This window comes from Microcaecilia unicolor, chromosome 7, assembly GCF_901765095.1.
Source record: "Microcaecilia unicolor chromosome 7, aMicUni1.1, whole genome shotgun sequence".
Taxonomy (NCBI): Eukaryota; Metazoa; Chordata; class Amphibia; order Gymnophiona; family Siphonopidae; genus Microcaecilia; species Microcaecilia unicolor.
This window is the reverse complement of record NC_044037.1, coordinates 102,757,421-102,773,044: the sequence shown is the minus strand read 5'-3', so window position 1 is coordinate 102,773,044 and position 15,624 is coordinate 102,757,421. Positions and strand designations below refer to the sequence as shown.

General features: G+C 44.0%; 1 protein-coding gene across 2 annotated transcripts in view; it reads right to left on the bottom strand.

Annotated features, from left to right (window-relative positions):
- Positions 1-15,624, bottom strand: part of LOC115473743 (sulfotransferase 1 family member D1-like) — a 125,139-nt gene that overhangs the window by 57,813 nt on the left and 51,702 nt on the right. For both annotated transcript variants that reach the window (XM_030208821.1, XM_030208820.1), the window contains exons 4-5: positions 2,788-2,885; positions 2,379-2,505 (exon numbers count right to left, since the gene is read on the bottom strand). In XM_030208821.1, coding sequence (XP_030064681.1) covers positions 2,379-2,505; positions 2,788-2,885 — 225 coding nt within the window. The remainder of the gene's footprint in view (positions 1-2,378; positions 2,506-2,787; positions 2,886-15,624) is intronic.

Genomic DNA, 15,624 nt, shown 5'->3' with positions numbered 1-15,624 from the left:
ATGATCTTCGATTCAAGTTCCTCTGCGTGCGTCTGACGTCAGATGCCAGTCGCACGCAGAGCAACTTGGACACAAAATCATTGAAGAAGCAATGCCTCGAAGGCCAGCACAGGACTTCTGCTGACGGAGGTTGGGGTCCCCCATCAGCACAGGTACTGGACGGCGGCGGGGGATGTTTTTCGCCGAGAAGGGGGGGTTGACTGGGTCGCGGAAAGGGGGGGTGAAAATGGAGGGACGACAGTGTCTGGAACAGCGAGGAAGGGAGGGTGAGGGATGGCCTTGCTATCACCCGTTTTCTTCCCTTTTGAAATGGGCATTTTTTACTAGTTTTTTATGATTTTTAACCGTGAAAATGATCGCTCACCATTTGTCACACTGACAGGAATTGTCAGCAATATTCTTAGAAACAAATTGCTATACATTGCAAAATAAGATAGCAGATGTAAATCTCAAAGTGGACATATTCCAAACACTAAAATGAAAATAAAATGATTTTTCTCTACCTTTGTTGTCTGGTGACTTTCTTTTTCTGATCATTGATAAGTCTCTTGACTCTAAAGTTTAGCAATTTCATTAAAGCAAAATATATTTTCACATATCACAGACTCTTCCTATCCAAGGAGAATCTTTTATATAAAAACAAACACCAAAAAAACCAATCAGATTTTTCACTTACCAGCTATTATACACTACACGTTAGCTAAACTTCCTCTGGTACTGTTGGAACCACCAGCCAATGAAATGGCTTTCAGCTGTAGCTATCTGGTTACCTGATAATTATGCAGTGAAGCTCAGAAAAAAAAAAACCAAAAACTTTGAACCACTTACAGATTTTAACAATTACACTATTTAGTTTTTATTTCTCCCCAGTCTCAGTTGCACACCTCCCTCCAAACCTGGCTGTTCTCTTTAATTTGAATATTGTTCAAGCTCACCCTGAATGAGGAGTTCTTTCTACACCAACGTCATATATAGCACTCAGTGTATCCTTTCAAACAAGTTCAGCAGAGCCTGCCTGTCTCAGTGAGCACTGCTGTAGGAGAGGGGACAGCAGAGAAGAGAATCACAGCTTCAAGTCAAACATTTTGCAAGTGATCTGACCTCAGGAAAAAGGTGCCATAGGCGCGCCCTCCAGAGGTCAGCGCCCCCCTGCTTACCACGCCTGGCACGGCCCTGGGAGTAAAGAGGACAGATAGCAGCAGAATCAGATACTGGGCCAGCATGATCAGAAAAACAAAGTCACCAGACAACAAAGGTAGAAAAAATTTATTTACATTATAGTGTTTGGAATATGTCCACTTTGAGAATCAGGTGCTCAACGTTAAAAGTTTATATTTATTTACTTACTTATGGCATTTTATCCCACATTAAACATGAATTAGATTGGAACCTGGGATCATTTAATGTTTTTTTTTTCCTGGAGAGAGTAATGCATTGCCTCCCCCCCCCCCCCCCCCCCAGGCTCTCTCCCCGGCTATAGCCAGCTCTGCAATTTTGAGGGGAGGTGGACGGGGGGGGGGGGGGGGGGCACAGAGGTGGACCGGGGAGAGAGCCTGTTGTTAAACATTTACCAGCACACCACTGTTTAGTGCCCACCCATCCAACCTGTTGGCCCACCCAAAAATTGACTTCTGGCTACGCCACTGAACTGAAGTACTCAAAAGTACCAGTGTAAGACTAGGGTTACCATATGTCCAGTTTTACCTGGACATGTCCTCTTTTTGAGGACATGGCCAGGCAACCGGGCGAGTTTTGCCAGCCTGCTTGTTTGTCCAGATTTGTGAACGAATGGGCAGGCTGGTGGGCAGACATCCTATCCTCCTTCCCCTCCTTTACCTTAGTGTGGTGCCCTGGTGGTCTAGTGACCTCTTCAGGGCAGGAAAGAGACCCTTCTTTCCTGCCCGGCGCATCTGCATACTGTCTTGCTCCCAGCACCAATCCAAAATGGCTGCTGAGAGTTCAAGTGGTGGCCTTGCGAGACTTCCGCAGAAGTCTTGCAAGGTCACTGCTTGAACTCTCTGCAGCCATTTTGAATCGGCGCCAGGAGAAAGACAGTCTGCACTGTGCAATGCACTGGGCAGGAAAGAGGGGGCTCTTTCCTGCCCCGAAGAGTTCACTATAGATCACCAGGGCACCACACTAAGGTAAAGGAGTGAAGGGATAGTGATTAGAGTCATGCGGGTGGAGGGAGGTTGAAAAATTGGGGAGGGAATCTACATGGGAGGGGGAGAGCGGGAATGTGACTTTCTTTGGGGGGGGGGTCAAAGTGATAGGGGCGGAGCGGGGTGCAACATGGACGGACATGTGTCCTTTTTTTTTCTTAGGGCAAATATGGTAACTATATAAGACAGATCTCCTGCACACAGTAGCCAACTCACCCTTTCCATCCATGTATTTCTGCAGAAACTCTTCCCAGGTTCCAGGATCTGGGTGCACCTTTGCCATCTGGTAGAAGTGATAAAAAGATACAGCCACATCCTTGGCATTTCTGGCCACATATATCATCTGCTCGAGGAAAGGATACAAAATGTTTATTCCCTAATAAGTGATGAGAGTGTTCCTATGCAGGCCTGGGTTTTCAGTGAAATCTGAAATCTCTGACTGAGGCTTAATTATCTTTCCTGTACCTCCCAGGAATAAGGGGCTGTCTGGGACATTAGAGGGTCATCAGTTTAAACACTAATTGAAAGCTTTCAAAAAATTTCTGCTTGCAGAGAGCACAGAAAAAAAGTTGTTAAAATAAATTAGTCCCTGCTGTACCTACTTGCTATGCTGTAGACTACATACCTTACAGTTCTTATCCCAGAAGCTCTGAGGAAGAAATTCAACAGGTAGATGGGTCTTTATTACTCGGGGAGGAGGCATGGCAGCTAACTGCTCGGTCCCTGGAAAGATATGAGATGCTTAAATAAATCCACTGACAAACAGCTCAGGTGTAGGCTGATGTTTTCAGAAAGATGTTTATATGTATGTTTATTAAAACTTGTTATACCGCTTGACTTTGATATTTATTTATTGCATTTGTATCCCACATTTTCCCACCTTTTTGCATGATATTAATATAACAAGCAGTTATTATAAGACAGTTCTGAATATATGTGGAGGAGTGGTGTGTGTTCACATTTGTTGATCTTTGTGGTATGCCTTATTAAAGAGATGGGTCTTCAGTAGTTTGCGGAAGTTGGTTAGTTCGTAAATCATTTTTAAGTTGCGCGGCAGTGCGTTCCATAACTGTGTGCTCAGGTAGGTAAAGTTCGAACTCATCAATTTACATTTCTGACAGAAACGTCTAAAACAGACATCCAAGAATCAATCATACCACAGTTCAATAGGCAATTATATCATACATTGTGAATTGCAGTTTCACTAGTGTATCCTTCCCTTCACATCTAATTGAATATCAAAGGCTTGTTTAAAAAAGAAAGGTTTCAATAGAATCTTACATTTTTTGAGATTTGCCTCAGTGCAAATGTCTTTTGGAAGATTGTTCCACAGAGGTGGTGCTAGCCAGAAAAAAGCCATAGATCGAGTCAACTTGGCTTAAGTGAAGTGAGGTATGATGATTCTATGATTCTGTAAGGATCTTAAGACCATAAGATTTTTTTCAGAAAAAAGATAAGTATGAATCACTTGTCAGTTATTATGCACATGATTTAAAATCTGATTTAAAACAGTGACATAGCCACGGAGGGCCAAGGCCCACCCACTTTGAGCTCAGGCCCACCTGGCGGTGGCATACCTTCCTGTGGTTGGCAGGAACCCCTAGGCCCTACCAGCTGAAGACTCCAGGCATCTCTCTTGCTCTATTCCCTTGCTTCCCACCAACGATCAAGCTACTCAATTTCTCAATCTCCTTCCTCTCTCATGTACCTTTTAAAACTTCACTTCTGGAGATTGCCGGCAGCAAACAGCGATTCACATAAGCTGCTTGCACCTGCCCCAGTCTCTTCACTTTGACATGGTCCTGCCTACACAGAAAAAGAAAGTTGTGTCAGAGGGAAGGCTCTGGGGCCGGTGTGAGCAGCTTATGCGAATTGTTCCTCACTGTCAGCGACCTCTGGAACTACAATTTTAAAAAGTACATTTTGGGGTAGGGGGAGAAGGGAGGTCTGGGAGAAGGAGAGAGATGCTGGATTGCCAGTGGGTGAGGAGAGGAAGAGATGCTGAACTACCGGGGGTGGGGGGGGTGGGGGGGGAGAACAGAGGACATTTTGTGCCCACCCACTTTGGGATCAGACCTACCCAAAATTGCCCATCTGCAAATAGGACTAAATTCAATCAATCTCCTTGCTGCTGCTGCTGCGTCCTTCATACAATAGAATCCATTTCTTCAATCACTCCACATCTACTCCTTAGGTCTGGCATCTGTTACCCACTTGATCAGAATCCAGCTTTATGGACTCAACCTACCTGGGCAGAGTTCTTGTTTTTCAACTATCTGCATATTGTAAATTATCTATTTCCGTTACTTGAACAGTTGAAAATTAAGAAAGCCCGTCTTCCTCTGGATATTGGCTTGGTTTAGCTGGCCATGGGTATGCGTTGTGAGAACAGCAGAGAATGGGAGAAGCTAGTGTGTCCAAAGCACAGGATAGTGTTATAGAAAGAGACTGCCTCATTAGCCTATAACATATTGTTTCATGATATAGTAATGGAAAGACTGCATAGAACGCAGAAGGGGCAGCCTGGGAACAGAAGGTGCTTTGCTGCTTTCTAATACAGCCCCAACTGACTGCAGCCTGGCATCCTTGTAGGTATCAATGCTAATGCTTTCTATTGCACAGAGCCAGAACAGTCCTGTGGCCTCCCCTACAAATGTTGCTGTGTTTCCGGCATTATCATGCTGTGAGGTTTGCTGGCCATTCAAGCAACATTGGAGTCCAGTGAGAAAAACCGCAGAGGTAAGTGAAAGGTTCCAATCTAGGAGACAAAAGAGGTCCTCTTCCTTTCCATCTTCCCAGATATCCGTTACCAGGCACTGCTGTCATCTGCACTGTGAAATAATACATTGGACCAGAGAGAAGTGGAGAAGCAGGAGCCACAGGATTAGTCCTGGTTTTTACTTTTACACATCTTCACCATAAATTCAAACAAAAGGAATATAAAGAAGAAAATCTCTGGAAGTCAGGAGCTTTAGAGTATGTGACCTCCCCTAGATCATCAGCTTCCTCAGACACCTACCTTTTTCCATGTCACTTCTTTCTTCATATCTCTCAACTCACAACTGTAACTCTCAGCTGGAACAATTGTTTTTGCCTTCCACGTGTGCCCTTGGTTGTTACCAAGCCAACAGTTTTTCAGCACAAGGTCATTGCTCAAAACAGTAGAAAATTAGCCCAGTCAGTTTCAAAACCCAGTGACTGTAGAACACTGCACTGTTATACTGCCACCTGCAGGTTAGACTAATATCTATAAGTAAAAGTGATTGATTGATTTAAGAAATAAAACAGAGCAAACAGTTAAATTAAACCACTGTTTCACCACAGTCTTCCTAATTTTACTGACAACCTAACGTTTTCTTAATTCAGATGTATAACCACCATCATTCATGCATAGCTGGACAGTTCCATTTATATGTTTCACAAATCTATGGAACTTTGTTTCAGCCTGTCATGGTCAGGTAGGCCTCCTCATTGTCATCTGTTGACTTAGCTCTGCTTTCTGGCTATGAATAGACTTACCAAACCAGCATTTACAGAGTGAACCACACAGGCATGGATGTTTTCCAGATGTCTTCAAGGCTTCTGTACTATGTTTCAGCCAGTAAGCACTGCTGCAGGAGCCACTCATTTCTCATGGCACTAGGCCCTTCTAGAAAATATAATTTATATCGAAATTCGCTGCAAAAAAACACTACAAAACACTAAAAACGCTATCAGGCTTATTTTCGAAAGAGAAGGGCGCCCATCTTTCAACACAAATTGGGAGATGGGCGCCCTTCTCCCATGGTCGCCCAAATCAGCATAATCGAAAGCCGATTTTGGGCGTCCCCAACTGCTTCCCGTCATGGGGATGACCAAAGTTCCCGGGGGCATGTCAGAGGTGTAGTGAAGGCGGGACTGGGGCGTGCCTAACAAATGGGCGTCCTCGAGCGATAATGGAAAAAAGAAGGGCATCCCTGACGAGCACTTGGGCGACTACTTGGTCCATTTTTTCTTATGACCAAGCCTCAAAAAGGTGTGCAAACTCACCAGATGACCACCGGAGGAAATCGGGGATGACCTCCCCTGACTCCCCCAGTGGTCACTAACCCCCTCCCACCCTGAAAAAAACAACTTTAAAAACCTTTTTTGCCAGCCTGAAATGTCATACTCAGGTCCATCACAGCAGTATGCATGTCTCTGGGAGAGGAGGTATGTGTGTGTCAGCAGAGGCATAGTGAAGGCATGGACGTCCTTCTTTCAAACATTTAGGACATCCTGAACTGCCCACCCTCCCACAGGGATGGCCAAATTTCAAGGGAGTGGAGTGGAGGAGTGGCTTAGTGGTTAAAGCACTGGTCTTGCTGTCCAGAGGTAAACAGTTCAAATCCCACTGCTGCTACTTGTGATCCAAAATCCAAATAAATAAAGGGGGTATTAGAAGCATAGTAAGCATGGATGTCCTTCTCACAGAAACATCCACATTTTGGACGTCAACTGCCATCGCAGGAATGGAGCCATAGCGAAGGACGTCCTTCACCCATACTCTAAAAAAAAAGTCCTTGATGAGCACTTGGACATTTTCACCTGGACATGTATTTTTCTAAGGTTGTAGACGGCTATTATACATGCAGGTTGTCTGCATGTATGACGCCGTCTTTGGCATGCGTGGAGTGCCACGCATAATGCTTGGCTGCTCTACACTGGCTTCGCCTCCTTAGCAAGGAAATCGTGTGCAAATGAGCTAATAGTGAGCAGCTCATTTGCATGCGATTTCCTTCATGCATGCCCGTTCCTTTCCGAATCGCTACGAATGCTGGCTTATCCCACGACCAAATGAGTTGGATTTGGTCGTTTTTGAGATGGGCGTCCTCGGTTTCCATTATCACCGAAAACCAGGGTCGACCATCTCTAAGGTCGACCTAAATGTTGAGATTTGGGCGTGTCTGACCATATTATTGAAACGAAAGATGGACGCCCATCTTGTTTCGATAATACAGGTTTCCCCTCCCCTTTGCGGGGACGTCCTGCGAGGATGCCCTCAGGAAAACTTGGGCGCCCCATTTGATTATGCCCCTCCACGCATTCCAGCTGCCATCTTGGATGTGTTCCAATGACATCATCATGTGTCAAGGGAGCTAAAAAGCCTTAAAGGCACATACCACTTTAAAACCATGTATGTTTAAGATACAACCAACTATAAAACACTTGTAATGATAAAAATGTGGAGATTCCCTACTGTTCCTTTTTATTTTATTAAAAAAGCATATTGAGTATGTTCTTTTATATTAAAGTATATGAATTTATTTGCATTTTGCAGAGGGAAATAAGTATTTAATCCCTCTGGCAAACAAGACCTAATACTTGGTGGCAAAACCCTTGTTGGCAAGCACAGCGGTCAGACGTCTTCTGTATTTGATGATGAGGTTTGCACACATGTCAGGAGGAATTTTGGTCCACTCCTCTTTGCAGATCATCTCTAAATCATTAAGAGTTCTGGGCTGTCGCTTGGCAACTCGCAGCTTCAGCTCCCTCCATAAGTTTTCAATGGGATTAAGGTCTGGTGACTGGCTAGGCCACTCCATGACCCTAATGTGCTTCTTCCTGAGCCACTCCTTTGTTGCCTTGGCTGTATGTTTTGGGTCATTGTCGTGCTGGAAGACCCAGCCACGACCCATTTTTAAGGCCCTGGCGGAGGGAAGGAGGTTGTCACTCAGAATTGTACGGTACATGGCCCCATCCATTCTCCCATTGATGCGGTGAAGTAGTCCTGTGCCCTTAGCAGAGAAACACCCCCAAAACATAACATTTCCACCTCCATGCTTGACAGTGGGGACGGTATTCTTTGGGTCATAGGCAGCATTTCTCTTCCTCCAAACACGGCGAGTTGAGTTCATGCCAAAGAGCTCAATTTTTGTCTCATCTGACCACAGCACCTTCTCCCAATCACTCTCGGCATCATCCAGGTGTTCACTGGCAAACTTCAGACGGGCCGTCACATGTGCCTTCCGGAGCAGGGGGACCTTGCGGGCACTGCAGGATTGCAATCCGTTATGTCGTAATGTGTTACCAATGGTTTTCGTGGTGACAGTGGTCCCAGCTGCCTTGAGATCATTGACAAGTTCCCCCCTTGTAGTTGTAGGCTGATTTCTAACCTTCCTCATGATCAAGGATACTCCACGAGGTGAGATTTTGCGTGGAGCCCCAGATCTTTGTCGATTGACAGTCATTTTGTACTTCTTCCATTTTCTTACTATGGCACCAACAGTTGTCTCCTTCTCGCCCAGCGTCATTCATTTTGAATTCTTTTATCTGTATTTTAAGATGTGTGTCCACAGGTATTTAAAGGTTTCTTATCCAATTTTTTCACATTTTTAAATCATTACCACAAGTGTTTTATAGTTGGTTGTATCTAGAAGGGCATCACTCAGAGAACAAAAATCTGGCATTAAACGCCGATTTTTTAGTGATTTTAAACCTTTTTTTAGAGCCATGCTGTAAGTTGAAAGACTTAGATCATACCAGGTTTTTTTTTTCATTTTTTTTACCCATAATGACTGGTGTTTTTTTTTTTTTTTTAGTTTTTATCCTTCATTCATTAAGGAAGTGGTTATTTTGTATTATAAATAGTGGGCAGGATTCAAGATGGAGGACTCCTGCACAGACATATGAAGCTGTTGCTCTGCCCTCTGTGGATAATAAGTTGCTGAAGTAAGTTAAAACTTCTTTTTTATCTTCCTTTGTTTCACCTTACTACTTTAGCACTCTTCTGGAGCTGTATAACCTGTTGCTTTATCTTTTAAAAGAACATAGAGCTCTGAGTTTATGTCTTTATGCATTTCCTTTATGTCATCTTGGATGATCAGTTTCACTGCAAGGGTAAATCTTGTGTGTCCCTGGTTAGGTTTGTTGGTTTTGTTTTATTTGATTATATGACTTATTATTCTTGTTGGTTTTGATACTTTTTATCTTTTTTATGTCATACATATATATGTTGATTTTAATTAAATTTTATTCATTTACCTATTATGAAAAGATTTTTTTATATAGATGTTTTCAGTTTTTATGAAAATGATATATTCTGTATAATATATATATTTTATTTGTTTGTATTTTTTTTTGCTAGTTGTTTAAGTTTACCCCTGATACAGCCTATTGGTGAAACGTGGCCACGTCGGGATTTGTTTGAATAAAAACTCTTTTGGACTTGACACTATAAAGTCCAAAAGATAGTGTCTGCTTTGGTGTTGCTCTCTTCATGCACTAATTGCATGAACATCCAGCAGACCGAATCTGGACAAACTTTGTTCCACTTACCGATGAAACCGTCACCCAAGCGATCAACAGGTTCGCCAAATCCCACGAAAAACTGGACATATGTCCCAACAACCTAATAAAATCCGCTCCTCAATTCTTCATAGCAGACCTCATGTCACACCTAAACTACATGCTACAACATGGACTCTTCCCTAAGGATAAAGGAAACATACTACTCATCCCAATACCTAAAGACTCAAAGAAAAAAGCAAATGACATAACCAACTACCGCCCGGTAGCATCCATCCCTCCCTCTGGCAGTCAAACTAATGGAAAGTATGGTAACCAAGCTGCTTACCAACTACTTAAACAAATTCTCAATACTACATGAATCACAATCAGGATTCCGATCCAACCAAAGCACCAAAACAGTACTAATCACTCTCCTAACCAAATTCAAACAAGCAATTGCAACTGGCAATAGTGTACTTCTCCTACAATTCGACATGTCCAGCACGGTCGACAGGGTAAACCATAAAATACTATTAAACATGTTAGAATACTTCGGGATTAGAGGAAGCGTACTTAGTTGGATCAAAGGCTTCCTAACTGCAAGAACATACCAAGTGATATCAAATTCAAATACATCATCACCATGGAAACCAGAATGTGGAGTACCCCAAGGATCACTGCTTTCACCGACCATTTTCAACCTAATGATGACACCTCTAGCCAAATCGCTATCCAACCAAGGCCTTAATCCTTACATCTACGCAGACAATGTCACAATCTACATCCCATTCAAACATGATCTAACAGAAATCACAAACACAGCCTCCAAATCATGCTTCCCAAGGGAAATATTCCGCAGTCTGGTACAATCAATGGTGCTAAGTCACCTAGACTACTGCAATGCACTCTACACTGGTTGTAAAGAACAAATCTTCAAGAAACTTCAAACAGCCCAAAACACTGCAGCCAGACTCATATTTGGTAAAACAAAATACGAAAGTGCCAAACCCCTAAGAAAAAAACTACACTGGCTCCCACTCAAAGAACGTATTACGTTCAAGGTTTGCACCCTGGTTCATAAAATCATTTATGGAGATGCCCCGGACTACATGTCAGACCTCATAGACCTACCACCCAGGAACACTAAAAGCTCAGCACGCACATTCCTGAATCTCCACTTCCCCAACTGCAAAGGACTAAAATACAAATTAACACATGCATCCAGCTTTTCCTACATAAGCATGCAGTTTTGGAATGCATTACCACTTGACATGAAAAAAATGCGCGACCTAATCAACTTTCGGAAATCACTGAAGACCTACCTCTTCAACAGAGCATACCACAACGATCCATCATATGAACTTTTAGCGCATTACCGCTTGATCTGTTATTTCAAATGTGATCTCTTTATACCTGATTGCTTAATTCCACTGTGAGGGAAATAATCGAACGGCGCTGGCGAAATTTCTGGCCAGCCATCTTTGGGCCCGGTGCCACAAGCGGGCGGAGCCAAGCGTATTTTCGAAATACGCTTGGCGCTGGCCAAATCGCTCGCCGGGTTTACAATAGCATCGCCGGCGGATTGCCGGGTTTAGATAAGATGGCCGGCTCCGATTTTCAGCCATAATGGAAACCGTACCCGGCCATCTCAAACCCGGCGAAATGCAAGCCCTTTGGCAGTGGGAGGAGCCAGCATTTGTAGTGCACTGGCCCCCCTGACATGCCAGGACACCAACTGGGCATCCTAGGGGGCACTTTAAAAATCTTTAAAAAAAGACAAAATTAGCTTCCAGGTGCATAGCACCCTTCCCTTGTGTGCTGAGTCCCCCAAATCCCCCCCAAAACCCACTGCCCACAAGTCTACACCATTACCATAGCCCTAAGGGGTGAAGGGGGGCACCTACATGTGGGTACAGTGGGTTTTGGGGTTTTTTTGAGGGCTCAACATTAACCATCACAAGTGTAACAGGTAGGGAGGGGATGGGCCTGGGTCCACCTGCCTGAAGTGCAGTGCACCCACTAAAAACTGCTCCAGGGACCTGCATACTGCTGTCAGGGAGCTGGGTATGACATTTGAGGCTGGCATACAGGCTGGCAAAAAATGTTTTAATTTTTGTGTGTGTGTGTGGGAGGGTGTTGGTGACCACTTGGGGAGTAAGGGGAGGTGATCCTCGCTTCCCTCTGGTGGTCATCTGGTCAGTTGGGGCTCTTTTTTGGGAATGGTCCTAAAAACAAATGGACCAAGTCCACCCGGTGAAATACTCGTTCGAGCCGGCGGTTTTTTTTTTTCATAATAAGGTGAAGCCGGCCATCTCATAACCCCGCCCCGCTCCCTTCCCGCCTTCACTACCCTCCCAACACGCCCCCTTGAAGGGTGGCCGGCACCGCAACGAAAAAGCAATTGTGCCCGGCCAAAATCGGCTTTTGATAATACCGATTTGGCCGGGATTGAGAGATCGCCGGCGATCTCCCGATTTGTGTCGGAAAATTGCCGGCGATCCCTTTCGAAAATAAGCCTGTATGTCTCCCATGTTCTTTATGTAATTACCAATTGTATCTTTTACTCTGGAATGGCAATAGCCATGACGGAACAATGTAAGCCACATTGAGCCTGCAATTGGGTGGGAAAATGTGGGATACAAATGCAAAAAATAAATAAATAAATAAATAATGGCTTATGGACTTTTAGGAAATTATCCAAACCTTTTTTAAACTCTGCTAATCTAACTGCTTTTACTACATGGGAGACAGTGAAAGTGCAGGTGAAGAGAGTGGAGGACTACTTGCTACCGCTGAGGGAGAGTGAGGGTGACTGAGCAGAGATGCAGCACTGATATTCCCCTGCAGGAGCTGAAATCATCCCTCTCCACCCTTCCCAAGAAAGCTATGGAGAGAGGGAACATTTTTCATGATTGTATTGTCAGATAAGCAGTTTAAGGGTGGTTGCTGCTGGGAAGTACTTACTATCACAATTAGGCAGAGCAAGTCAATTATCTGGCAAGCCGGGACCTGATCTTGATCAAGTCATTTCACTCTCTGTTGCCTCAGGTATAAAACTTGTCAATATATCTTCTTGGGAAAGGAACTAATTACCTATTTTCTGTAATTCATCTTGAGCTCTGATTTTAAAACATGAGTAATTAAATATAAAATCCAAAACTAGTAGTGCTAGAGAAACAAAAGGGAAGGAGAAAGATGAGGAGAAAGAGGACATAATGGACCACTAGACTGACCCAGTGATTCCAACAGTGGCCAATCCATGTCACAAGTACCTGGCAGAAACTCAATTAGTACCAGCTATGGATCCCAGGGCAAGCAATGAACAGAAGAAGGGGAAAGGAGAGAGCAGCAGAGGGAAGGTGAGGGGAACAAGAGAAAGGATAGATTAAAGAGAGGACAGCAGGAGGAGAGAAATAGAAAAGAGTGTGAGGAGACCTAAGGAAGAAGAAAAAGATAGAGAGATACAAAAGAGGAAGAGAAGAAAACAGAAGGGGGAATAGGAGAGGAGGTGAAAAGCAGAATATAGAAGAGGAATGGGAAAAGGACAGAAAAAGAGAGCAGCAGAATGAAGTAAAAGGGAGGTGAATATGGGAGAAGAAAAGGAGAGAGTGATGAATAAGAGAGGTGAAGCATTAAGAGAAATAGAAGAGAGGACCACACGGATGTGTCTTATACATAGACACAACCTTTTCTCTTATGACAGATCTGCAAGTTCTGCAGTATAATGTATAATTATAGTACAGCAAGAGGCCCTCACTGGATGCCCACCGGAAGGGTGGAAGGCCAGATTTTAGGACTCAGGCTGTAAAAATATCAGCTAGGTTTAAAAACCTATGACTGGATGAGCAAGGACGTGCTTTTCCTGTAAGTTAATATGTGTCCCCGCTTGGGATCCATCCACTGGAATAGTGGTGGGTCAATTTACATACCTTAAACAGCCTAAACTGCTAAAAGGCACTGACTAGGCCTAAAAATCTGATGATGGCCTTGTTGCTAAGCACCTGCAGAAGCAGGGCTGCTTGATAAGCCTCATTAGAATTTAGTGTGACATTCAAAAGCAGTGCAAAAGGCAAGATCAAGGAATTGATGGCTAAAATCCTAAGCTAGATCACAAGATGATATAAGACAGATTTGTCCATGTTTGGATGTTTGGATGTCCGTATCTAGGGGGATGTTGACAAAAAGGGAAATTGCACAATAACTTGCAATAGCTAAAACGGAAACATGGGCACCTGACCGGGTATGATTCAGAGAGATTGAGCAAGATTAGAAAAAAAAGTCCCTCTCCATAGACTTGTATGGTGACCAAATTGTATAAAAACAGGGTGCATGCAAGCCCTCGTTGGAACGATTTTCCCCAACGCGTCCTAGAGGGCAGGGCTCTGGCCAGTTGAACCCAGAATCTGTCTGCTGAATGTACCTGATTAAAGTCTGATTTGCAAATAAACTCCTCATTCCAAATGATGATTTGTGGGCTTCACTTAATGATGAAAGGCTGTAAGTATAAATGCTTTTGCTATATCAGGCTATCTTTTGCGGCATTGTATAACTTGTAACCTAAATCCAGTTTGTCATAAGGCTGGTATCTATTCCTTGCCAGTGCTGAGAGGCGGACTAATGCGGGTCCCTTAGACCTAACGTCTCTCTCAGTGGCAATTCCTCTTAGAACTTCACAACTCCCCGATTACCCCAGCACTAGTGCTATTTAGAGATGGAGTCAGATTAAGGTCACTCTAGCCTTCTTGGGGGGGGGGGGGGCTTGGCACCCCTCAATTCTAAACAATAACAACCCAGCAGCATCCATCTTCTACATACTTGAAAATTCAAGCAGACACGATCAGTGCAAGGTTCCACGTTAGGAGGTACAGACCAAGAAAGGGATCTGGGTGTCATCGTCGATAATACACTGAAACCTTCTGCTCAGTGTGCTGCTGCGGCTAGGAAAGCGAATAGAATGTTGGGTATTATTAGGAAAGGTATGGAAAACAGGTGTGAGGATGTTATAATGCCGTTGTATCGCTCCATGGTGTGACCGCACCTTGAGTATTGTGTTCAATTCTGGTCACCGCATATCAAGAAAGATAGAGTAGAATTGGAAAAGGTGCAGCGAAGGGCGACTAAAGTGATAGCGGGGATGGGACGACTTCCCTATGAAGAAAGACTAAGGAGGCTAGGGCTTTTCAGCTTGGAGAAGAGACGGCTGAGGGGAGACATAATAGAGGTATATAAAATAATGAGTGGAGTGGAACAGGTGGATGTGAAGCGTCTGTTCACACTTTCCAAAAATACTAGGACTAGGGGGCATGCGATGAAACTACAGTGTAGTAAATTTAAAACAAATCAGAGAAAAATTTTCTTCACCCAATGCGTAATTAAACTCTGGAATTCGTTGCCGGAAAACGTGGTGAAGGCGGTTAGCTTAGCAGAGTTTAAAAAGGGGTTAGACGGTTTCCTAAAGAACAAGTCCATAAACCACTACTAAATGGACTTGGGAAAAATCCACAATTCCAGGAATAACATGTATAGCATGTTTGTACATTTGGGAAGCTCGCCAGGTGCCCTTGGCCTGGATTGGCCGCTGTCATGGACAGGATGCTGGGCTCGATGGACCCTTGCTCTTTTCCCAGTGTAGCATTACTTATGTACTTATATATGTGAGGCTGGAGGAAGATGCTGTGTTGAAACATCTATCTCCTTCCATCTCTGTTCTTATTCCCAAAGCTCTCTCCTTCCCCCCCTCACCTTTGGCCCCTCTTTCTTCAGCTTGGTTCTATGCCCCTCTCCTTTTCTTCTTCTTTCTGTTCCTCATGCCTGCTGGCACTTAATTCATTGCTGAAGACTGTTGTTGTCTCCTTTCTGCTTTTCACTCTTGTTGGCACTTCCAGATTCCCGGTAGAATTTGGTCTTTTCCAACTCCTTCTCCCTCTTGCATCTCTACACCTTGTCCCATTCTCTCCTTCACCTTTCTTCTGTTATGTAGGAAACACCCTACTGTGAGTCTCACCATGCATTACTACTACTACTACTTATCATTTCTATAGCGCTACTAGACTACGCAGCGCTGTACACTTGAACATGAAGCTCGACAGAGCTTACAATCTAATTACTGGGGACAGCAGGCCCAGTACAAGGGTATTAGGCACCCTAGGCAAATCTGCAGCCCCAATTATATTTCAGGCCTGTTTGGCCTATCAACAATCAGAATCACTCCAGC